Here is a 24,283-nt window from a genome sequence, read left to right on the forward strand (position 1 = left end):
AGATCTGGGACCACAGGCCCCCGCCCTACACGAAGTCGTAGGCATGCCTCCAGGGTCTTCGATGGCCACGAGCCCAGTTTAGACGGTGGGCCCAGGGGAGAAAAGCAAGGCAATCATGAGGCAGGTTGTGAGGGTCGGGGCGGGGGGTGCGTTACACTAGGTACAGTCAGACCGAGGAACAGGAGGAGAAAGATCCAGAATGGAAAAAGGAGAGCACACGAAAAAGCAGGAGAGGGGTTAGGGCGAGCAGTGTCCGTCAGACTGAATGTTTTATTTCAACAGACATCCCTGGTTTAAAATTAAAAAAAGAAAAAAAAAAAACAAGATGGAGGGAGGGGTTCACCATTTCATCACACCCACGAGGGAGCAAAACTCCCATCCAAGGACTCGGAGCCCCGTCTGAAGCTTCACCGCTCGAGTCTTTGCTCCAAGACAGAGAGGAGCTGAGTTCTCTAACTTCTGTTAAGAAAAATCTATCAAACGTGTTCATCCTCGCGGAGGCGAGGGCTGGGTCCCCAGGGAAGGAGGCCCTGGACTTGGAGGCAGCGGGGGTCCCGGAGGTGAGGCCGTGGCGCCGGGCTGCAGGAGGTCCCGGGGGCAGTCGGGTCCGGAGCCCTAGAACCCGTACTTGGCTTGGGTCTGCCGGCGGCTCAGCTTGTTCTCGGACCAGGCGTTTTTCAGCTCCAGCTCCCGCTCCTTGGCCTACGGCAAGAGACACGGGCGGGGGCGTCAGCCTGGGGTGACAGACTTCTCCCCTGGCCTCTGTGAGCTTCCCGCACCAGCCCCCTTCCCCCCCCCCCCCCCCCCCCGGAACACGTACGGGAAGTAGCAAATCCCCTGCCAGACTGTTTTCTCTGACTCAGGTCGAAGGGGAGACCCCGAGAAAGCAAAAAGCTAACGGGGTTTAAGCAGAGACTCAAGGATCCCTGGCCCCGGGCGCCCGGCTGGCTCAGTCGGTGGACAGTGCAACTCGACCTCGGGGTCCTAAGTGTGAGCTCCACGTGCGGTGTGGACATGACTTAAAAAATCTTTACACGGGCCCCTGGGTGGCTCAGTTGCTTAAGCGTCCGACTCCTGATTTCGGCTCAGGTCATGATCTCACGCTTCATGAGTTAGAGCCCCTCGTCAGGCTCTGGGCTGACAGTGTGGAGCCTACCTGGGATTCTCCCTTTCCCTGCCTCTCTCCCTCCCTCTCTCGCCGCCCCTCCCCTGCTCGTGCATGCTCTCTGTCTCTCAAATAAATAAACATTCAAAAAGTAATAATAAATACATAAAATCTTTACAAAAACAGAACAGAAGCATCCCGGTCCTACACCTGCTGGAATTAAAACCGAATCTCTCCAGTGGAAACCGGACAGAGGTGAGCTGGAACTTGCATCTGAAAGGAGGACATCAGATGCCTCGGATGCCCGACCAGCCAAGCGGGAGAGGACAGCGGCAAAGATGTGGACAGGGCCACACGGGACACCAACCAGCGACAGCTGTGTCTCGAGATGGAGTGTCGCTGCTGTGCTGTACACAGTGGATGTGGAACCCTAGAAATTCACACCCCTTTCAAGCACAAACTGAAGCTGTGAAATACAGACTGGAAGGCACCAGAGTTGTGACTTTCCTCTGCTGACCTCAACGCCACACTTGGGGACCCTACGGGCACCACCTGAGAAGGGGGGCTCGCCAACCCCACCCCGCCAGAGTTAGCTGGTATCTGCCCACCTCCCCTTGGTTAAGGGGCGGAGGTGAAGAGTTAGGGTTTAGGGACACCTGGGTGCCTCAGCAGGTGAGCACTGGACTCTTGATCTTGGCTCAGGTCACGATCTCACCCTTCATGAGTTCAAGCCCCGCCCCTTCGGACTCTGCACTGCAGAGCCTGCTTGGGATTCTTTCTGCCCCTCCCCCACTCGCGCTCTCTCTCAAAATAAATAAACATTTAAAAAAAAAAAAAAAGGGTTTGGGCTTAAAAGAAAACCCTACCCTCGAATCCTTTCCCTACAAATAACAAGTCGGGATAAGGACACAGGGGAGTCCCTGAAAAGGAAGGTGAACCATTGACAAGAACAGCAAAAGCAGATTTCCCCCTGAAATCACCAGGCAGCAATGTGTCCCCAGGGAAAGGGCCAGAACAGCACGTTCCCATCTGGGTCTCAGACGGCGTTCGGCGCAGGAGGTCTCCAAAAGATGTCTGCTTAATGATTAAATAAGTGAGAGTTGCTGGGTCCTATCAGGTTAGTGACATTCTAATTCCAGAAGACATGTTTGGATTATCTGCGATTTTTAATCACTTGTGTTGTTTCCTGCCACAGAAGCGGGGACTACAAAACCAACATCCTTATCAGGTGGATGTTCTGTTAAAAGCTGGCGAACCCATTTTTTCTTTAGATTCTTAAATCCCTAGATAAACTCGCCATTTATTTCTGATAAACTTGCCATGTAATAGAACCGTAGGAGAAACCACTTTGCTGCCCTCCGCGTGCATGTTTGGGTATCTGAATCTCCACCTAGTTTACTCGCAAGCCCCTGGCACTTGAGGCTGAAGGGAAGTGGGAAGTGACAGGCGCCAGGCGCGAGGCGGGGTGGGGTGGTAGGTGATCCTGAAGGACACATCCCCCCCTAGTGGCCACATGGAGAACGGACCCTGGGAAGCTGGTGCCTGGCACCTGGGCTTCCAGCCCACGGGGCGGTGAACGGGCCTCAGGCCCGCAGTCAAGGGGTCTCAGCCGGCTGTCCCTGGGGTCTCCGGGGACCCTCTCACCTGATGGATCAGGTACGTGATCTGGTGCTTCCGCCGCTGCTGGCCCGTTGGCTGCTCCCCTTTCTTCTGCAAGGGAAGAAAACACACTCGTTAAGCCACAGGAAGAAAAGGAGAAGTACCACACGTGCCCAGATGGTGCAAGGCTGGGGCTTAGAAACCAAGTACTTGGCCTAAAACCTGGGGGAGAAAAGTCAGCTTGGAGCTGTTTTTATGTCTATGCGCTCACAAAACGGTTTTTATTAAAACCATTATGCCAAAAACCCAGGCTAAGAAGATCTGCCTGAAATAGCCTGCTAATATCTCGCTGGACTGGAGATGCTTTGAGGTCAGGATTGCGTCTTCTGTTTCTTTGGTAACCCTACCCCACCCCACCCCACCCCCAGCAACAAGCACAGGGCTCTGCCCACAGTGGGCACTTGAAGCTGGCTGTATTACGTGTGGTGATTCTACAACAGTTCGTGTTCCAGGGCCTGGGTGACCTCCCTCCCTCTCGTAATCCTGCCCGTCTCCGCCTCAGCCCTCCCTGTCTCTGTCCCTTTCTCCCCGGCAGGCCAGCCACCCAGCCTGCTCCTACCTACAGCTTCCCCAGCTCTCCCATCCCCAGCCTCTAGCTGAAAGCCCGCCCCCGCCCCCCCTCCCCGGCGTGTGCCTCCCCAGAGACCCTGGAATCGGAATTTTCACCACCACCCACCTCTCCCCAGCCTTCCAGCCTCCACCCGTAACTACACCCAAGCCCTAACCAAGCTCTGAAGCAAAAGCTTTACTGTCCAAGTCTATACTGGTCTGGGCTTTTTCATCCTACGGTTTTCCTGCCCCACCAGTGCCGCCTCAGACCAGAAGCATCCTATCAGCCCCACCCAGCCCCCAACACTCCTCTCTGGAGGGTCCTCGGCAACCCCCCATCACTCATCAACTCTCTCCCGGCTGTGCCATAAAGCCCTCGAGGACACGGACCGTAGCTTTCTCTTCTTTTTCAACAGTCGAGCTGTTAACACCATGAGGCGGTGCAAAGAAAGTAAGGACCCAGGCAGCAGCAAACCCCCAATTCCTGGCTGCTGTGGGACACCGTTTAACGTCACCATCAAAGCCGACAAGCACGACGCACTCGCTGGCCACGGTGGACGCCACCCACGGCGGCTGGCACACGGAACAGTGATGCTTCCTGACCCGGTTAGGAGAGCACGCTCCCCCCAGTGGTTTTTCCAGGAAACACGGACGGCTCTGTGCTGATCTAACCACAGCCCTCTGCTCTGTCCTGTACGACCGCCAGCATTCGGTGAAAACAAACGGCCAGGGCTCCGATGGCCATCTGTGGCCACAGAACAGAGCGGAGAGAGTGGGAGGGAGAAGGGGAGAAGATGCCCGACCTTGGCCTTGCTGGTGCTGGGCTTGAATCCAGGGCTTCCCCACATTCCGCCCCCCGTGGCAGGCTCATAAATGTCCACGTTTGCTGTGCTCAGCTACTAGGTGGAGAGGGGTCCCTCACGCTGACTCAAGAAAACTAGCACGGGAAGGCAGGCGTGTGGTGTGGGAAGCGTGGGGAATAAACACCCGAAAAGCCCCCAGCTGGCGACAACAGGTAACAGCAAAAAAGGAGAGGGGAGGGGGTGCATACTCAGAACCGAAGCCCCCAGGACTCTGCTGTTCTGTCCACACCTCAAAGATGTGCTGAGCCAGGCCCCAGCCTGGCAGGGTGGAGGTGGGAAGTGACAGAGGGAGAGGGCAGGGCAGCTGCGGGGAGACGGCCATAACGCATCAAAGCTCTTCCCGAGTCGCCCGCTCTCAGTGACAAGACTCCACCCCCCAGACAGAAAGCAAAGTGCCGCAAAGTTCTGGAAGGCGGAGGCTGCATCCATGAGGCTCGGCACAGGCTCCAGTCCCGCGGGTGGCAGGCATCTGTGAAAGGTGCTGGGGGGGAACCATCGGGTGTGGGGTCGGGACAGGAGCAGGCCCAGATTCTGCTCTGGGCACCCCCCACCCCCAAGTTAGCCATGCAACAGACCCTTCCCGCTTACTTTGCTGAATGACTTCATGGTTTTCTCTTCTGTCAACGACTTGGTCATCCACTGCTGAGCCCCACTGAGCTGGTCGTCACCTTTGATCTCCACAAAGTTGACTTCCTCCCTCCCTCGGTTCCTCTTGCCCTGTAGCCGCTTAAACTGGAAAAGGAGACAGAGAGCAGCAGTGGGGGATCTGGGTGAGAGATCGGGGACTCACTAGAAACCCAGAATTTATGGAATCATCTTACGACCATCCCCCCGCCCCCCGCGATACCCACGGCGGCTGTCACACTGTGCAATGATGCTTCCCGACCCACTTAGGAGAACACAATTAAGTGTCCTTAACTCCCCCCTGTGCGATACCCCCTTTCACCCCCCACCTACCAAACTCGTCCGATGCCCAATGAAAGGCTGCTGCTCAGACGTTCTCCTGCCCTCAGGGAAAAGGAGGCCAAGGCGGTACCCCCAAACATGAGCGAGTACAGGGGCGGGGGATCACTGCTGGGAACATGTGCTCAAACTATGCGGAAGTTCAATGTACCGAAAAGGACTGCATACAATTTTCAGATTAAGAATTCAGAGTAGGGGCGCCTGGGTGGCTCGGTCGGTCAAGCGTCCGACTTCAGCTCAGGTCATGATCTCACAAGTTCGTGGGTTTGAGCCTCACGCCGGGCTCTGTGCTGACGGCTCGGAGCCTAGAGCCTGCTTTGGATTCTGTGTCTCCCTCTCCCTCTGTCCCTCCCCTGCTTGCACTCACCTTTCTCTCTCTCTCTCTCTCTCTCTCTCGCTCTCACTCTCAAAAATAAATAAACATTAAAAAAAAAAAAAGAATTCAGGGTAAAAAAAAAAAAAAAATCTAGGATTCTTCCTCTAAAAATTGGTTTTTACACGTGTGTTCCTTCTCATTGGTTTGGCATCACAAAGTCAGCAGACTCCACACCAGAGTGGACCTCAGAAGCGGAGCTGGGAGAGAGGGAGCCTGGCAAGATTTCTAGGAGACTGCCGCTCTCTCTTGCCCTCCTCACCAAAAGGGCAGGTCACACCAACGTCGCCCGGACTCGTGTGGGTGAGGGGACTCTAACTGAAACACTCAGAGACCTGAGTGCAGGCCAGGCCCAGCTCTCAGCGTCACTGGTGAGGTCTCCTCCGAGGGACTCTACCTGCAGGAAGGGAACTCTCGCCCCTGGATGAGCTCTCTGCTGCCTCCCAGGCTGAGGACAAAAAGGGCCCAACTATGGACCGTGCCAAGGATACACCTGCAGGGGACACAGTGACAGTAGGAAGAAGCATGCGGAGGGGTGGACACCTTTCTGTGAAGAGGCGAGAGGCGGTTATTTTTCCTAAGAGCCTGAATGCGAAAAGAGCACACCCCTACTTCCCCAGCCCCCCCTCCTAACAGGCTGAGACCTCCCTACGGAGAGAACAAGATTTCCCGTCCGGAACACAGCCTGACGGGACCCGGGGTTTTCTCTCTCCTTGTGCTGAGGCGAGGGAGCCCAGCGGCAGGGGATCCAGGCGTGTGAACACAGGAGTCATTTACTGTGGCTGCTGTCCTCTCCCCAAATCCATCGTCCCCTTCCCTTTAACGTGAAGGAGCCCAACATTCTGGCATATTACCACCCAACTGGATAAAAGACTATCCCACCCCTGGGCTCCCCCTGAAGCCACATGTGGTCACGTGACCAGACTCTAGTCAACGAGACAGAAATGGAAGCGCTGGTAGGAACTCTGGGGAGATTCTGGGGAGGTCTCCCCAAAGGAGAAGAAGATACTCTTCCTCGGTCTCTCCACCTGCCGCAGAACAGCGGCCGCAATGCAGGCGAGAGAGCGGCAGCCTCGGCCACCACCACCGACCAGAGGCACAGAGGCCACAACGTAGGGACAGCAGAGGAATCATCACAAGGCGCCCGGATCCCCAACAACCATGCAGGGCTGCCTCCGGCCTTCTTTGAGGAAGAAAAAAGTGAACTTCTCTGATGTAAGCCACTGCACTTTGGAGTTTCTGCCACAGCGAATCCTAACTGAATATAGTTAAAAAAAAAACAAAACCAAACAAAAAAACCCACACCTAGTGCAGAGCCCAATGCAGGGCCTGAACTCTCGACCCTGAGATCAAGACCTGAGCAAAATTCCACCACAGGGGTGCCTGGGTGGCTCAGTCAGCTGGGAGTCTGGCTTTGGTTCAAGTCATGATCTCGCGGTCTGTTGAGTTCGAGCTCGAGTCAGGCTCTGTGCGGACACCTCGGAGCCCGGAACCTGCTTCGGATTCTTTGTCTCCCTCTCTCTCTGCCCCTCCCCCACTCACACTCTGTCTCTTCCTGTCTCTCAAAAATTAATAAACGTTAAAGACCTGAGCTGAGACCAAGAGTCAGATGATCAAACAACTGAGCTATCCAGGCCCCCCTCCCCAAAAGGTTTCTTTACTTTTGGATTTGAAACCTGGCGTCCATGGGTCAAAGATGGTCACCCGTGCTTTATTCACTTACTGCTTCGTCATCGATGAAGGAGGCATCTGGGGCAATTTCCTGGGGGGGGACCAGGGCCGGGTCCTGTGCAGGATAGTAGCCACCACTGTAATAATCCTGCAATCAAGAAAGGGAAAAAACACACCAACTGAGGGACACAGCGGACAGGGGACAAGGTCTGGAGCAGAGCAAACCCTCACCAAGTGGCAGCGGAGGCACCCGCACCACAGGCCCCTCAAGCGGCCCAGGTAAAGGCGTGCGTCCCGAGGACCCATCCGTAACTCAGAACACTCTCTGCAGCTTCTCCGATCGGCACCGTCCAGGTGGCTATAGCTCAGGGAAGGGGACAAGAAACAGGCATTCTCTCCTGCTTCGGTTGCTCCCCTCTCCCTCGGTTGCTCCCCAGGGTGAATCCCAACCCTCACGCCACAGTGCCCTCAGCGCCACACCTCCTGCCCACGAGATGGAGACACGCTCGGCTGTGAGCAGGGGAGAGGCGTGAGGGCACACCGTTCCCGCTCCTTGTCTTTATTTTGGGCCTGTGGACCCAAGGACGCTGCCTGCAACGGGGAGGGAGGGTGCAGATCTCTGATATGAAATAAATCGCCACACACCTGAAACTAACATAACATCCATCGCGTCAACTATAGTTCTTTTCTTCTTTTCTTTTTTTTTTAGGGAGTGCGGGAGAGGCAAAGGGAGAGGGAGAGAGGGTCTTAAGCAGGCTGCACACGCAGCACAGAGCCCGACGAAGGGCTCCATCTCACATCCGTGAGATGATGCCCTGAGCAGAAATCAAGAGACACTCAACCGGCCTCTGAGCCATCCAGGCGCCCCTCAACTATACTTCAATAAAAACCTAAGATACAATAAATGGCTTTCAGACTGGTACGGAATTTACAAAGCCGGGAACAAGCCAAGGTGTGTGTTCCCGGGCACTCGGCTCAGGAATCTGATGACCGCCCTGGAGCTGAGCCGTCGGATGCTGCTGCGGTCCCGGAGGAAGAGGGGTGCAGGCAGGACGAGCCCCCAGGAGGCCAGCCAGGTGGCCCTCGGGCTGAGAAGCGGCTTCCTCCCGGCCCATGCTTTCTCCCAATTCTTCCACTTTTGCCCAAAACTCCAAAAAATGCCCCTTTAAGAACATTCATTTTATAGTGAACTAAATGGAAAGTAAGGTTTAACACTGACCGAATAAAACACGTAAGAATCCAGAGTGATCAGAGCACGATTTTCTACGAAAGCATTCACAGTAAGATACGTGTGACTGCAGGGTCCCGAGTGCACGTTACATGTTTTCACGTGCACGGACTCCCTCGGTGCAGTTTATAAATAAATACAGAATGCCTGGTTGTTGTTCCTTTAAATGGCTTTGGTTGTTGTTGTGTTTTGTTTTGTTTGGCTACACAGGTCAGAACACTGGCGAGTCCCTGAGCCCCTGGAGCCCTCTCCACCCAGGACTGTGACGCCGGGAAAGTCTTTCCTAAACCCACTCACCTGGCCTCCCATATCCTCTGACGCCACTCACAACAAAGCTAAGCAGCTCTTCCAAATGGCAATGGGATAAAAAGTTATCCCAACTCTTTCCTGGGCATTTGCTCTGGCCCGGGCACCGTGCCACGCCCATGGGCTTGTCTCAGCATCGCTACGAGGCCACTGCTGTTACCCGCCCCTCGTACAGCTGAGGAATCTGCCCAGACTCACACGGCTTGGGATTCCAAGCCCAACCCCCCCTCAGACCCCACTGTCTGTCACAGCACAAATTACGGTCCCCTGGCTCCCTGGGACAGGGGCTCCCATCCTTTCACCTTCCTGTGGCTCCTGCCTTCCCCCCTCTTCCCTTCTGTGTTCAACTCTCCAGATCCCCAACCCCTCCTCTCCTTCCTTCCTGCTCTCAGTGCACCCCTCCAGTTCACTCAGCCTCACCATCCACACCAGGGGGTCTTGGATCTCCCGCCTTCTCCCTACACCTCTCGCCAGCTCCTACGGGGCTGGTTTCCAGAACAAACGTTATCAGTTATGTACTTCTCCCTGTCAGACTTCGAGACGGGCCCTTTTTCAGAACAAAGGTGGTATGCTTTGAGGCCGGAGATATACAGGAAAATCAAGGCGCCGGAAGACATTAATTCAGCCAAAGCGAAACCACAGAGGCCGTAGGACCGGCTCAGAGCTCTCCGTGACCTCCACGCTCCAACGCGCCCTGGCCCGCCCTCCGGACCACCTACCCACCTGATAATAAGCACCAGCGGCATTGGCATCGCCATATGTGGAAAACTGGTTGTAGCCGTAGTCATCCCCGGGCTTAGGCATCCAAGGGGCCCCACTTGAGCCCGCTGCCATCTTGAATTCGAGGGGGGCGTTGGCTGCGTCGTCCTGGAAGGCCGGCTCCGGTTCCGTGCCCGGAGGCAGCTCTTCAGGGACGGCAGGGAGGGGGTAAGGGTATGGCTCAACTCCAGGCGGCTCAGCCTTGTCAGGGAGGGAGAAAAAGTTCTCGGGGGCTACTTCCTCATCACTGTCGTCCTCCTCCTGCGTGATCTGCTTCGTCACCTGTAGGGCAGCACTCTTGGCGGCAGCCTTGATGGCAGAGGGTGACGGAGTGGTGGTTGTGGTGCCCACGACAGAGGCGAGGGAAGAGGGCTTGGTCTTAGAAGCCTGTCTGGAGGGCTTAGCGTCAGAGGAGCCATCCGCGGGCTTCCGGGAGGAGGCGTGGGGCAGGGGCAGCCTGCCAGTCTCTTTCACAGGCAGGTTTTTAGGCTGGGGAAGCAAGGCAGACAGGCCAGCGCCCTCGCCGGATCCCTGGTGAGCACAGGTTCGGGGAAGGAGGGAAAAAACGTGCCAAGTGAGATCTGGTGATACACGTTATCAACACCAAGAACAAGAGGCACAGATAGGCGCTCCGGCCTAAAATCTCATCGGCCCCTGCTTCCTTCTCAACTCTGCCCGCTGCCTCGCTAGGGGATCCCATCTGCCTCCTACCTCAGGCCCCTCTGCTGACTGCTTCTCCCAGGGAAGACATCACCCGTTCTCCTCGGCTCCACACCAACCCGGCTCCGCTGCCCTGTGCCCCAGAGCCTTCCCTGAGTCTGTGGCTTTTGGTGACTACGATGCTTTTAATCCCACATCATCCCTTCTTCCCAGAAAGCCCAGGGCCCTCTCTCCAGCTGATCGCTCTACCTCTCCCCAGGGCTTGAAGGTTCTTCTTAACATAGGAACTCCCTGCTTCCCTGGGATTGCGACTCAAAGTCAAGAACAAGGCTCTGTCCAAAAGACCTTCACTCCTGTTGCCCAAAGTCCTCTCCTCTGCCCAAGGAAAGCCTTATACGTGTGGCATATTCAGTTTATGCCAGAGTCGAGCATTTAACTTCTCAATCTGTAAGCTAAATGACTCAGCCCATCCCAAGTTCCTACTGCACGGAAAAATCTCTCCGATTCTGCTTTCTGTATGCCACGGGGCTAGCCTGGCCTAACTGGAGGGCCGAGGGAGGTGTCAGTCTAAAAAAGGAGAATGGAACAAGGCCACCATGCCCCTGTCCTGGAGGACCAGTATACTTCAGCCCCTGGGCCAAGCAACGCCCAGAGCAAGTGAAGAAAGGCTGGTGAGTCAGGCAGGCAGAACAGTTCATCTGGCCAGTGGGCTCCTCCCCCTGCTGTGTGTCCACAGCTCTGGAACATTCCAGCCAGGCGGACCGCAGAGACTCACGCACGTAGGGAGCGGGCCCAGGTGCCATGTGGTTCACATGCTCAGGCTACCTTGAAGCGTCTGACTTCTCAGATGGAATCTGGGGTCACAGCCACACCCCTGTGCAGCACTGGGTCCCCACCCCGCCCGACAGCTGAGCCAGTGTCCCGCCAGCCCCTCCGCCAGCTGGGAGGCTGCTCTGTGCTCCGGAGGCCCTCTGAGCCAGTGCCCCCGTGACTCAGGCTGCCCTTACCCACCCCCTCCAGGAAGCCACCCTGGTAACGGAGAACCGGCCTCCAGCAGCCTCAGCTCCCAGTTTTGGCCGCGACTCCTCTTCCGTCACCCCCCACACACAGGGCCAGGACGTCACTCTCCCCTCCACATGACTGCACCCGGAGAGCCCCCAGCAGTGGAGGTGACATCTTAGCAGAGTCAGGGGAAGGGGCAGCTCTGGCGTCACACGCCTGAGTCACGACATACTCTGACAAAGGCAGGACCGCTTTTGCTTTGTTTTTCCTGAGACATACGACCCACAAGATCAGAGAGCACGTGAGTCCCTGAGCGGCGAGTGGAGCGGGAAGAAACTCCCGGGGGCCGGAATAAAGGCACCGGGACAAGGGAAAACAGGGCAAACGGCCGAGAGATCAGCTCCCGGCATCGTCTGGCTGAGGACTTCCGGTCTCAGGTCTGGAGCAGGAGCCAAGCGCAGCAGGGAAGGGCTGGGACTCCACGGTCAGACCCAGAGTCTGACCCCCTCCCTGCCCTACCCATCGCCGCCCGCGGGCAAGCTCCTTCGGCCGTGGTTTCCACCAGTGGAATACGGGGGTGATGACAACGCCACGACCGCGGCGCTACCTTGAGAGCGAAATCGACTAAAGGCTGGTAAAGCACCGAGAGCTGTGCCTGGCACGGCTGAAGTATTTACTTTCCAGGTTAAAGATGAGGTGGGAGGATAACTGCACAACACACACGTTCCTAACATCGTTCTGCCCGCTCCGTTCACCCTTCCTAAACCATCCTTTCAGCGGAAATGTATGCACCCACTGGTTTCCGCCTCCCTGCCACTGGCTGCCCCCAGCAGGGGTGACCCCACCAGGCCAGCACCGAGCAACGGCGAGGGGAGGGCACACGGCACGAGGGCCGGCGGCTCCGAGAACAACCAAACCACACGGAGGGAGCTGGTCCTCAAATGCTTGCGTCTGCCCTACGTGTGATGTGGAAACACGTCCCGGGCGTCGTGACTCTCTTTCGGGAGGCAATACGGGAAGAGAAATGGCTTCTGCCGGGTCACAAAGCTTACCTGAAGGACAGTTTTCTTCTTGGAGGGCTCATCTTCCTCGGAATCTGACTAAGAAAAAAAGAAACGGAATAAGGCCTTCCCGCGTGAGGGCGGTGGAGGAAACACCCGCATCCAGCGAGGTCCGGACAAGGGCGGCCCAGGGGTCTGGGCGGTTGCAGGGGAAGCGCCCGAGAGCTCCCTCCCTGCTCTCGAACCGCCTCAGAGCGAAGGGGTGTGTGGTGACTTCCCCAGGGCGCTCGTTCTGCCCCGGGTCCTGCGGCCCAGGCTCCTTGGCATCAATTTCTATTCCTTTAAAGTAAAAGCATTTCCTCCCATTTAGACCTGGTGGAAAGAAAAGGCTACACCCATTTTTCTCCTAATAAATCTGTCTGCTGGAAGACGGATGGATGTGGCCCACCATCTCCCCCAGTCTCAGCTGCCCTTCTGAAACCGCTCACGCAGACAACATAACCACACGGCCGGGCAACTCCGGCGGGAGTTAAGTGGGGTGTTAACTACTCTCTGTGCAGCATTAAAGGTCAAAGCCATTGGAGAAATCCATTCCCTCTGCAAGTATGATCTACCGTCTGCCAGACAGAGTTGCCCGCGTCCAAGAGGAAGGTGAGCAAATGGGGACGGTGAGCGCTGGGGGCAACACAGGAGGCCATTTGTGTCACCCTCTGACTCACCGGGGCTGTCCCTAACACAAGCTCTCACACTGGAAGCTACCTGACCTTGTAGCTCAGTACCAGATCCTGAACATCGCCAACGATCAAAAAGGTGCAAGCCTATGATTTTTAAAAGTTATTCCCCTAGGGGGCGCCTGCGGGCTCAGGCGATGGAGAGACCGACCTCGGCTCGGGTCAGGATCTGGCGGTTCAGGAGGTGAAGCGCCCAGGGGGGCTCTGGGCTGACAGCTGGGAGCCCGGAGCCTGCTTCGGATTCTGAGTCTCCCTCTCTCTCTGCTCCTCCCCACTCGCACTCGGTCTCTCTCTTTCTCTCCAAAGTGAATAAAAGCATTAAGAATAATTACAAATAAATACACAGGTAGGCAAGTAAGTAAGTAAATCCCGGGACGCCTGGGTGGCTCAGTCAGTTGAGTGATTCTTGATTTAGGGTCAGGTCACGATCCCAGGGTCATGGGATGCGCGACGGGTGTGGAGCCTCCTTGAGAGTCTCTCCCCGCCCCCCCCCCCCCACTTGCACACACTCTCTCCCTCTCTGTAAAATAAAAAATAATAACGCTAAAGCATTTTTAAAAATTAAGAATAAATAACAAGTGAATTCTCAAGCCAAGAACCTTAAAAGCTGCCATTTGTTCCCAGGGCCTGCTTCGGGCGTCTGCGCATAAAGGGGGTGGGGCAGGTCTCAGACGCGTCCATGTGCAAGATGCTGCAAGAACTCAAACGCTCTGCTGGAATCTCTCGGCCCACAAGTCCCTCCCCCGGCTCATAGGTACAAGGACCTCACAGCGACTGAGAATCTACTCTATGCAATCCACAGGGCCCGTATCGACGGATGTCCCGACGGCCGCCCCAGGCTGGGTGACGGGAAGACGATGCTCATCCGCTCTGCCCACGGGCACGGGGCAGGGCCTGGAGCAGGTAGAGTCCTGTCCCCTGTTCCCCAGACCAGTCCCCCCGGTGTGCCTCAAAGATTTTGTGTGTGTGCTGTGCCACGGAAGAAGTCCCCGTCCTCAAGGAACTCACAATCCAGTAAGAGTGACAAGCGTCACGTAACAAGGCAGGAAAACACAAAGGGCGTCAAGTGTGGTTCAAACACCCCCTCAACGAATCTGCTGGTCCTACGTTCGTCTCTCCTCCATGTGGGGCCTCACCTTACCGCCCAGTCCCTGCACCTGTATCAGTATGTTACAAAACCCGTAAGGGGAGTCTGTCTGGGGGGCAGGGGGACAGGGGAAGAGGTGGCAGAGGGCAGGACAGTCCTCTTAGGTGGCAGTCAACTCACGACGCTTCACTCGTCCTTCCAGTAACACTTCCCGGCAGGCCCTGTCATCTCAGTTTCGAGGGGGAGGGAAGGCAGGCCCGGAGAGGTAAAGTACCAGCTGGGTCACGGCGGAACCAAGGGCCGGAACCATTCAGCTCACGCGTCCCCGCAGAGACACCGTGCCGAGTTGTCCCCTGCTGGCCCGGGCCCGAGATCCGCCCTGACCGGGCCCCTCAAGACCCCACAAGACGCAGACGGGCGCACACGGCACCAAATCAGAACTACAAGTGTGAGTCTCGGCTGTGCCATTTATTTGCGGCCCCCAAGCCTGTGGAAAATAGCACACGCACATATCACAACGACGCGCTAAAGACCACACGAGCCGTCTAGCCATGGAAACGTACATAAACGAAAGTTCTTGGCAGAGTTTGAGGACTCTCATTCTCTCCGGCCTGCCAAGACATCAAACTCAACCAAAAAAAAAAAAAAAAAAAAAAAAAAAAGCAAATAAACAAAGCATTAAGCCCCAAACACCTAAACATCTTGACCCGTTCTCTCTGTTCCAAACTCCCATTGCCTCAGAGACCCCTGACCATCCCCTGGCCTCGTAACCACAGAGACACGTCCCCTCCCTGGCAGGGCACGTGGGGAACCACCTCACTACCGGGCACAGACAGTTTTCGTGACGTCTGGAGGCCCAGTTAAACTTTAACATCTTAGGCAATTAGGTTCAAGTGCAACAATGTGCGAATGAACAGGTTTTGTCCGAGTCTCAGATGATTACGTTTATAAAACTGTACAAACATATTATATTTTTAATTTTTATTTTAATGTTTATTTATTTTTGAGACAGAGAGAGACAGAGCATGAACGGGGGAGGGTCAGAGAGAGGGAGACACAGAATCTGAAACAGGCTCCATGGGGCTCTGAGCTGTCAGCCCAGAGCCCGACGCGGGGCTCCAACTCACGGACCGCGAGATCATGACCTGAGCCGAAGTCGGCCGCTTAACCGACTGAGCCACCCAGGCGCCCCTATTGTTATTTTTTTTTAACATTTAGTTTTGAAAAAGAAAGACAGAAAGACAGTGTGAATGGGAGAGGGCCAGAGAGGGAGACCCAGAATCCCAAGCACGCTTTGCGCTGACGCGGGGCTCAAACTCAAAAACCGTGAGATCATCACCTGAGCCGAGGTCAAGAGTCAGATATGCTTAACCGACTGAGCCACCCAGGCGGCCCCCTAACATCTGCCACTTTAACCGCTGTGTGCACTCGGTAGCATTAAGTGCGTTCAGTGTTGTACAACCGTCACCACTCTCTATTTCTGGAACTTTTCATCATCCCAAACAGAGTCTGTACCTGGTAAACAATACCTCCCCTTGCCTGCTCGCTGCACTCTAGCCCCAGGGACCCTCCACTCTCCTGTCCCCTGGGCTCTGCACACTGTGGGCATTTCACGTGGCTGGGATCACACGGCACGTCCCCCGCTGTGGCTGGCTTGTTCCTCTTAGCGTAACGCCTTCCAAGGCCATCCATGCCGCACACGTGTCAGAGTTTCCTTCCTTTTTAAGGCTCAATGACACGCGTGGCATGGACGTGTCGTGCTGCTGTCCATTTGTGGACACCTGGGCTGCGGGCGCCTTCCGGCCGTGGAGAAGAGCGTTGCCACGGACATGGGCGTGCGTGTGGGAGTCCTGCTCTCGGCTCTTTTCACCGAGGAATGAAACTGCCGGATCACAGGGGCGCCGGGCCGGCTCAGTCGGGGGAGCCATGCGACTCGATCTCGGGGTCATGAGTTCAAGCCCCATGTTGGGTGTAGAGCTTACTTAAGAAGAAACTTAAAGAATAAAATTGAAAAAAAAAAGAGGGGCACCTGGGTGGCTCAGTCGGTTGAGCGTCCGACTTCAGCTCAGGTCATGATCTCGCGGTCCGTGAGTTTGAGCCCCGCGTCGGGCTCTGTGCTGACAGCTCAGAGCCTGGAGCCTGTTTCAGATTCTGTGTCTCCCTCTCTCTGACCCTCTTCCTCTCGTGCTCTGTCTCTGTCTCTTAATAACAAACAAATGTTTAAAAAAAAAGAAAGAAAGAAAGAAACTGCTAGACTGCGGAGTAATTCCAGGTGACCTTCTGAGGAACTGCCACACTTTTCCACAGGAGTAGATCAAACGAAGGCCATAGAGTCAGCTCCTAGAGAGCAGCAATCAGCCAGTGGTGACCCGGGCAGGGCTGGGCCATCAGACCCAGAGAGGGCGACGTTCCAGGCGCCACGGAACCTCGGGCTGGGCCAGGGCGGGCCCTCCTGGGTCTTAGAGGCGCAAACTGCTTGCGCCTCTGAAGGAGAAAGGAATGGACGTCTCGGCCTCACAAGAGCCTGAGCCTCCAGGGCCACCACTGTCCTCTCCGCTCCAGCTGCCAAGAGGGACAAGACGCACGCACGGAGACTGCAGAGCAAAACGGAAACAGACATTTTCCATTAAGCCGGCCCGGTGGGATCTGCTCATCTACCAGAGCGGCTCTCTTATCTTCCCGGGCTCGGGCTCTGGCACACGCCCGCTCCAAAAGGCCATCTCGCGCTGCCAGGGCCAGGAGCCAGGGAGGAAAGAAGGGCCCAGGCCCCGACCCCCCCAGGCTCCAAACCCGAATCGCCACCATACTCCTCGCGGCTTCATCCCAATTAGCCTGACTCATCAGCCGGTTTCCGTCTTTGGTCTCCTGATCTTCTGCGGACAGGTGCCCTCCAGTTAGAGCAACGTTCCCTTTCGCCTGCCTCTCCCCTGCAGCACCCTCACCGCGTTGCCTCCCCGCTACAGCACCCTCACCACGCTGCCTCTCCCCTACAGCACCCTCACCGCGTTGCCTCTCCCCTACAGCACCCTCACCACGCTGCCTCTCCCCTACAGCACCCTCACCGCGTTGCCTCTCCCCTGCCACATCTCGCCGCACTGCTTCTCCCCTACACCACCCTCACCACGCTGCCTCTCCCCTACAGCACCCTCACCGTGCTGCCTCTCCCCTGCCACATCCTCACCACGCCGCCTCTCCCCTGCCGCATCCTCACCACGCTGCCTCTCCCCTACAGCACCCTCACCACGTTGCCTCTCCCCTGCCACATCTCGCCGCACTGCTTCTCCCCTACACCACCCTCACCACGCTGCCTCTCCCCTACAGCACCCTCACCGCGTTGCCTCTCCCCTACAGCACCCTCACCACGCTGCCTCTCCCCTACAGCACTCTCACCGCGTTGCCTCTCCCCTGCCACATCTCGCCGCACTGCTTCTCCCCTACACCACCCTCACCACGCTGCCTCTCCCCTACAGCACCCTCACCGTGCTGCCTCTCCCCTGCCACATCCTCACCACGCTGCCTCTCCCCTGCCACATCCTCACCATGCTGCCTCTCCCCTACAGCACCCTCACCGCGTTGCCTCTCCCCTGCCACATCTCGCCGCACTGCTTCTCCCCTACACCACCCTCACCACGCTGCCTCTCCCCTACAGCACCCTCACCGTGCTGCCTCTCCCCTGCCACATCCTCACCACGCTGCCTCTCCCCTGCCGCATCCTCACCACGCTGCCTCTCCCCTACAGCACCCTCACCGCGTTGCCTCTCCCCTGCCACATCTCGCTGCACTGCTTCTCCCCTACACCACCCTCACCACGCTGCCTCTCCCCTACAGCACCCTCACCGCGTTGCCTCTCCCCTGCCACATCTCGCCGCACTGCTTCTCCCCTACACCACCCTCACCACGCTGCCTCTCCCCTACAGCACCCTCACCGCGTTGCCTCCCCACTACAGCACCCTCACCGCACTGCCTCTCCCCTGCCGCATCCTCACCACACTGCCTCTCTCCTACAGCACCCTCACCACGCTGCCTCTCCCCTACAGCACCCTCACCGCGCTGCCTCTCCCCTGCCACATCCTCACTGCGCTGCCTCCCTCTGCCACACCCTCACCGCACTGCCTCTCCCCTACAGCACCCTCACCGTGTTGCCTCTCCCCTGCCACATCCTCACCGCACTGCCTCTCCCCTGCCATACCCTCACTGTGCTGCCTCCCCCCTACAGCACCCTCACCGCGTTGCCTCTCCCCTGCCACATCCTCACCGTGCTGCCTCTCCCCTGCCTCACCCTCACCACGCTGCCTCTCCCCTGCCACATCCTCACCGCGCAGCCTCTCCCCTGCCACATCCTCACCACACTGCCTCTCCCCTGCCTCACCCTCACCGCGCAGCCTCTCCCCTGCCACATCCTCACCACACTGCCTCTCCCCTGCCTCACCCTCACCGCGCTGCCTCTCCCCTGCCGTACCCTCACCGCGCTGCCTCCCCCCACAGCACCCTCACCGCGTTGCCTCTCCCCTGCCACATCCTCACCGTGCTGCCTCTCCCCTGCCTCACCCTCACCACGCTGCCTCTCCCCTGCCTAACCCTCACCATGCTGCCTCTCCCCTGCCACATCCTCACTGTGCAGTCTCTCCCCTGCTGTACCCTCACCGCGCTGCCTCTCCCCTACAGCAAGCACCCTCATCGTGTTGCCTCTCCCCTACAGCACCCTCACTGCGCGGCCTCTCCCCTACAGCACCCTCACCGTGTTGCCTCTCCCCACCGCACCCTCACCTGCTGCCTGTACAGCTGGCTCTTCTCTCTCCCCAACAGGCACTGCTTCAGAACAAAACACCCCTGGACTCAACCCTGCCACTCCCAAACTGTGACTTGAGACAGATCACCTCTGTTCTCTAAACTCCTGTTTCCTCACCTGTAGACCAGGGATGCAACCGCCCAGGCAGTGTCAGCCACTCAGCGGGTGTCCCAGAAGGGTCTGTGCCCCTTCCCGCTCCACCTCTACCGAGGGCTGAAATTCAGCTAAACCTGCTGCCGTCAACTCTTTACTTGGTTAACAGAAATGGCCAAAATTAGTGAAGTCTGCCTCTCACACTCTCCAATTTTCCACTATCTGGGTAAACGATCTGGAAGTATAAGTAATCCTAACCCAGATAAGCTTCAAATTTGCTTGCTCTAAAATGCATGTTATAGGACACAAAACTTTTTCTTTTATTTTTTTTAAATTTTTTAAATGTTTATTTATTTTTGAGAGTGAGAGAGAAAGAGACAGAGTGCAAGCAGGGGAGGGGCAGAGAGAGGGAGACACAGAATCCCAAACAGGCTCCGGGCTCCGAACTGTCAGCACTGAGCCCGTTGTGGGGCTCGAACTCATGAACCTTGAGATCATGACCCAAGACGAAGTCAGACGCGTAGACTGAGCCACCCAGGTGCCCCAAGGACAGAAAACTCTTACTGCAGACTCACTTTGCTAATTTTGACATTTTGTATCCTAATTTTAGAAGTCTGAGTCCATGAAATCAACAATCGTCCAGCCCAATGCGGTGGGGGGGTGGGGTTAGCTCGGGTGGAGTAAGGAGAGGAGAAGGGAAAAGGAAATGACCATCTGTTCCGTGGGTCGTTCCCAGTCCCTCATGTAAACCGAAGGCTGACTGAATGTGACCTCGCGTCGCACCTGGACAGACTTGGGCGCTGCCCCGCCCCGACTGCAGCTGACTGATGAGCCGACCCACATCAGACCGGCCGTATTCTCTCTCCTGGAACACCAGGACCGGGACTAAGAACGCGGCTCCATCTGGACTGATCACTAAAGAGAAATAAAACACGAGAAGGGGTGGGGGTGGGGCGGCCATCTTTCATCGGCAGCAAAGGTCAAGCAGCAGAGGAAACTGATCTGCAGCCAAAGAAGCATGAATCAAACACGCAAAAATCTCCGACTTCTGACTCCAGGCCCTTTCCCCGGGCACCTGGGGACATTCATTATTCAACCTGGCTTGAGGTGGTTTCTGATCCTTGCAACCAACTAAATCCAGCTAACCCCCAATCTGCTCTGTATTCCCTAAATAAATGGCACCACTACCCTCCGGCTGCCTGAGCTAAAAGGCAGGGGTCAACCTTGAATCCTGGCCCTCATCTAGGCCGTCCCATCGACCGCCCAGACGGCCCAGACGCTCTACGTCCTCCACAGCCCTGCGGCCTGCAGCTCTCCCCAGGCCCGCGCCCGGGTGCCCAGGCCATCACCCCCTCACCCCCTGCCACGCCGTGCCTGCCGGCCTTGCTCCCCCAGGTCTTAGCCGCTGTGCAACCAGAGAATTCTTGCTCGGCCCGTAAGGGCGCCTCACTACCCCAGGGTCACTTACGAAGGCCTTTCCGTGGTGCCCAGAGGCCACATCCCCTGGCCTCGGCACCCCCACGTCCCCGCATCCAGCGCCAGAGCTTAACTCACTCCAGGTGCCCCGGAAGCATGGTCTCTCTCGCCGCTAAGCTCCCTGCCACATCCTGCCCCTCCGCCTGACGTGCTCCTCCCCACGGCACCCGCTTTCTCCGGCTCCCTCTGCTCACGTATCTCATCTCTGTGCAGACATCTCCTCCCTCTGGCGGCCTCCCCAGCCTCTAGACCGGATTAGCACCCACTAGGTACGTTCCCACGGCACCGGCTCTACCGTGGCTCTTCTCCGACTTGACCTGAAATCTATCTCCTCGTCCGCCTCCTCCGGAAGCTCCTTGTGGGCAGAGCCCATCACGTTCGCTGCTGTACTCCAAGCTGCTGGCACAGAGAAGCAGGCTAGGATCGAACGAACCAACGATCGAACGAACCAACGAACGAACGAGAGTTCAGAGTTCATTGCTGCTACTTCAACTCCAAACCCTAAAGGGAAGTCACTTAAGAAAAGGTTTATTTATTTTTCCAAACGTGCCCCGTGAGCCTACTAAGTGCAAGACGCACAGCTTAGAACCGGAGGAGCACGACCCTAAAGCCAGCAGCCGCCCTCAGCTGACCATCCTGTGCTCTCGGGGACCTTTCCGCAGGAACCATGCGCTCAGAGACCGCCAGCACCAACTCAAGCTGAAGGAAGGTAGGAAACTGAAGGGGGAGGAAGCTTTGGCTTTATTTGAATGATCCCAGTCTCTAGTCTCGTTCACCTTGGGGCATTCGGGAACTTTGGGAACTTCGAGAATCACACTGACAAAGGAGGGACGGGGCGGGGAGTCCTCAGGGGTTTCCCCCACCTCAGCCAGACCGAATGGAAGACTCTACAACCTTTAGCGGCAACTGGTTCTGATACTGCCTCCCCAGACCTGCAGATGAACTCTCCGCTGTCACAGGGGAGGGAGGCAGGCTGCCTCAAAGTGCCTCCTCCCCCCAGACATCAGAGGTAAACTAGGCGGGGAACGCGGCGAAGCGGAGAAGAGAGAGTGCGGGACAAATGAACCCGTTCTCTTCGGTCTTGTTCAGGGACTTCCCTGCGCTCGAGGCAAAACCAAGACCAAAGTTTCACTGGAGACAGAAGGCTGTTTGGGATCCTGGACTTGGAAACAACAGACTCGGGGCAGAGAAAGGGTGAAGTAACATGGAAGAGAGTTTGGAACGAGACGTGAGGGAGATCCTGGAGCCTCCTTTTCGCGAACAGTCCACGTTCATTCACGTGCATTCACTCAGGGAACATCCAGGCAGCAGTCCGCACACCCCGGGCACTGTTTCGACCGCGAGGGATACGGCACGAATCAACAGGGCCTGCCTCCGGGGGGGCTTGTACGGCTGGCGGAGAAAAAGGAAGGGAAAGGGTGAGGGATAAGAGGCTGCAGTTCAGGCAGGTGGGCCAGAAAGCCCTCCTGAGAAGCCGGCTTCCAAAGGAGCCGATGGGAGAACAAAAGGCCATCTGGGGTTAGAGGACGAGGGGCCAGCAAGTGCAAGGAATGGGGGACGGCCCCCAGCCAGAGCTGGAAGCCTGCAGGGCAGGAAGAGCCAAAATGAGCTTCTCCCAGAGGGCTACCAAAGGTGAGCGCAAGACTGACGGGTTCGCTTTCCAGGAGCCAGAGAGGAAAGACCTTGGCATAACCCTAAGCCCCTGCCCGCCCACAGGCTTCATGTCTCCTTTATTCCCAAAGCACTCGCTCCAGAACAGGCCTTCTATTTTCTGTTCCAAGTTGGCAGCTTCTTCTAGAAATAGAACCCAAGCATCCTACCTCCCCTAGGCTTAGCGGTACCTAAACGGGGAAACTGAGGCACAGGCCTGGAAGTGACAGACCCAGCTCTTCACCTCCACTCTGTCCTTTTCCAGGTAAGATCTCACCTGCCGGACACCTGTTACCTCCCAGAGCTCTGCAGCAGTTGAAAGGGGAAGAAGGGGAAGGACAAACCCTCCCCTTCTTCCCTAACTCCCCTCAAGAGCAGAACTCGGGATGCCTGTTCTTTTCGTCCAGACCCTAATGGTTTTAGGTGCAAGGGGGAAAAGTTGGTCCCGAATGTGCAGGCAAGGGCTCAGCTCAGCAATCCTGCCTCCTGTCACTTCTTCAGGTGGCAGGTCGTAAGCCGTTCTCCGGATGAGACAAGCACCACACGGCCTGGGCTGAAGACGCAACAGGGGAGCAGAAGCAGGCGCGCGGGGGCCCGGGACCGCCAGTGCCGGGGGACGGGACGTGGCCCTTCCGCAGGCGGGTCCGGCCCCGCGAAACCCGCGTGGACAAACAGCGAAGTTGACAAACTCAGCTCAGTGAATCGCAGCGTGGCAGGAACGCAGCGGTCCGCGGCCAACGGAGGCACGCACAGGAGGCAGCCCCGGAACCTCCCAGGTCCCCGGTCCAGCGGGGCCCAAACCCGAGCCGAGGGGCAGTGCGGGGGCGCCCTCCCCGGATACTCACATCCCCCTTACGCAGCTCCGGCGCCGCGATCTTCACGGGCTCTGTCCGCTTCTTTGGCTTGGGAAGGCCCAGGGGGGGCCCGGCACCGCCCACGGAGGGCGGCAGGCCGAGGCCGGGGCCCCGGGGCGAGGGCAGCCCCAATCCCAGCCCCTCCCCAACTCCCGCCGCCTCGGCCGGGCTCACGCCTGGGGGTGGGGGGAAGCCCCCCAGGCCGAAGGGCAAGGGCGGAGGCGGCTGGAGCCGGGGGTCTCCGGCGGGAGGGGGCAGCAGCAGCGGCGGGGGGAAAGCTGGGGCCAGCATCTGGGGGGGCGGAGGCAGCAGGGCCGGGCCCTTGGGTGCGGGGAGAGAAGCGAACAGGCCCCCTAAAGAGGGCCCAGATGGAGGGGCCGCCGCCTCCTCCTCCTCCGGCTCCGGCTCAGCCTCATCCGGCTCACTCTCATCGCTGCTGGCGTAAGCAACCAGCGACATGGCGCCTCCCGCCTTTGGGGCGCCCTTGCCGGCAGACGAGGCCTACTTGAGACCGGGGATGTCCGGGGGCCTAGTGGGCCCCGCCACTGGGCGGGGCGGGGCACCGAAAAGCCCGCCTTCTCCGTACTCTGGGGCTAGGCCCGGCAGGAGCCCATGGCCACGGTAGATTTCCACCGAGCAAGGCTTCCCTCTTCACTTAAGCTCCCAGTCCCGGGCAACTACACACAGCTAATGGCCGCCGAGTCACTCCGCCTCCTCCTCGCCTCACCAATATAGAAACTACAACTCCCAGAGGACACTTTGGCCACAACTCCATTCTCCGCCACTGGAAGCCCAGCGCGGGGCACGGCGGGAGTTCGAGTCCGAGGAAGGATTAAGGGGTCGCGCAGAGAGCCAAGAGGGAAACCCGCCTCTGACGCGAGGACTCCTGGGATGAGTAGTTTCTTCGGTCCTCTGACAATTCCTCAGGGGACCACAAGCCCCATCGGTCACCGCGGTAGTCAGCAGACAGTGGGAGAGCATTTCGGTACTTGAAGTTCCCTAGGGTAGACGCGTGGGCTCTAAGACTGCTGGGAGATGTAGTGCTCTTAGGAACCGCAAGCGACGTCGGGAACGAGAGGGAGTCCGCGAGAGTGGTGAATGGGAAAAGAGCTTAAAGGAAAAGTGAACTCTAAATGAACTGATGCAGCCCCCGAGTGGCCTGAAGCCAGGAATTGGCCTAAAACACCCTAAAAAGAGGCGGGGCCCGAGAGACCTGTACAAAATTGGGAGATGAGTGAGAAAGAAGTGAGACTTAGGGCCTAATAATAAACGTCTGAGAGCTGAAATGAACGTGCCCCGCGTGGGGAGGTGACTCCCTCGCCCTGACCAAGGTGCACGCCCAGGAGTGACCCTTCGCTGTCCAGCCTGGGGTCTCCCCGCGACAGCCGGCGGAGAGACAGATGCGCAGGGCCTGGCAGCAGCACCGCGTGCTTCCCCAGTGCCCTGGGGAGACCCGAGGCATCA

At 57.6% G+C, this 24,283-nt stretch overlaps 1 protein-coding gene across 1 annotated transcript; it reads right to left on the minus strand.

Moving 5' to 3' along the window:
* Window positions 1-237: 237 nt before the first annotated feature.
* PRCC (proline rich mitotic checkpoint control factor) lies at window positions 238-23,567 on the minus strand. The gene is made up of 7 exons (XM_078441032.2): window positions 22,811-23,567; window positions 12,191-12,238; window positions 9,441-10,007; window positions 7,236-7,331; window positions 4,765-4,908; window positions 2,750-2,815; window positions 238-702 (listed from the first exon to the last, which is right to left on the minus strand). Exons 1-7 carry the CDS (start codon window positions 23,276-23,278, stop codon window positions 616-618), a joined length of 1,476 nt encoding a protein of 491 aa, XP_078297158.1. The 5' UTR covers window positions 23,279-23,567; the 3' UTR covers window positions 238-615.
* Window positions 23,568-24,283: the final 716 nt, after the last annotated feature.

The sequence above is a fragment of the Panthera onca genome, chromosome F1, assembly GCF_046562875.1.
Source record: "Panthera onca isolate mPanOnc1 chromosome F1, mPanOnc1 haplotype 2, whole genome shotgun sequence".
Taxonomy (NCBI): Eukaryota; Metazoa; Chordata; class Mammalia; order Carnivora; family Felidae; genus Panthera; species Panthera onca.

Coding starts and splice junctions, on each gene's coding strand:
- PRCC (XM_078441032.2), bottom strand. CDS start 23,278: ATGTCGCTGGTTGCTTACGCCAGCAGCGATGAGAGTGAGCCGGATGAG. Junction 10,008..12,190: donor AGAAGAAAACTGTCCTTCAG/GTAAGCTTTGTG, acceptor TGTGCTCACCAG/GGATCCGGCGAGGGCGCTGG. Junction 4,909..7,235: donor CCTTCATCGATGACGAAGCA/GTAAGTGAATAA, acceptor CTCCTTTTCCAG/TTTAAGCGGCTACAGGGCAA.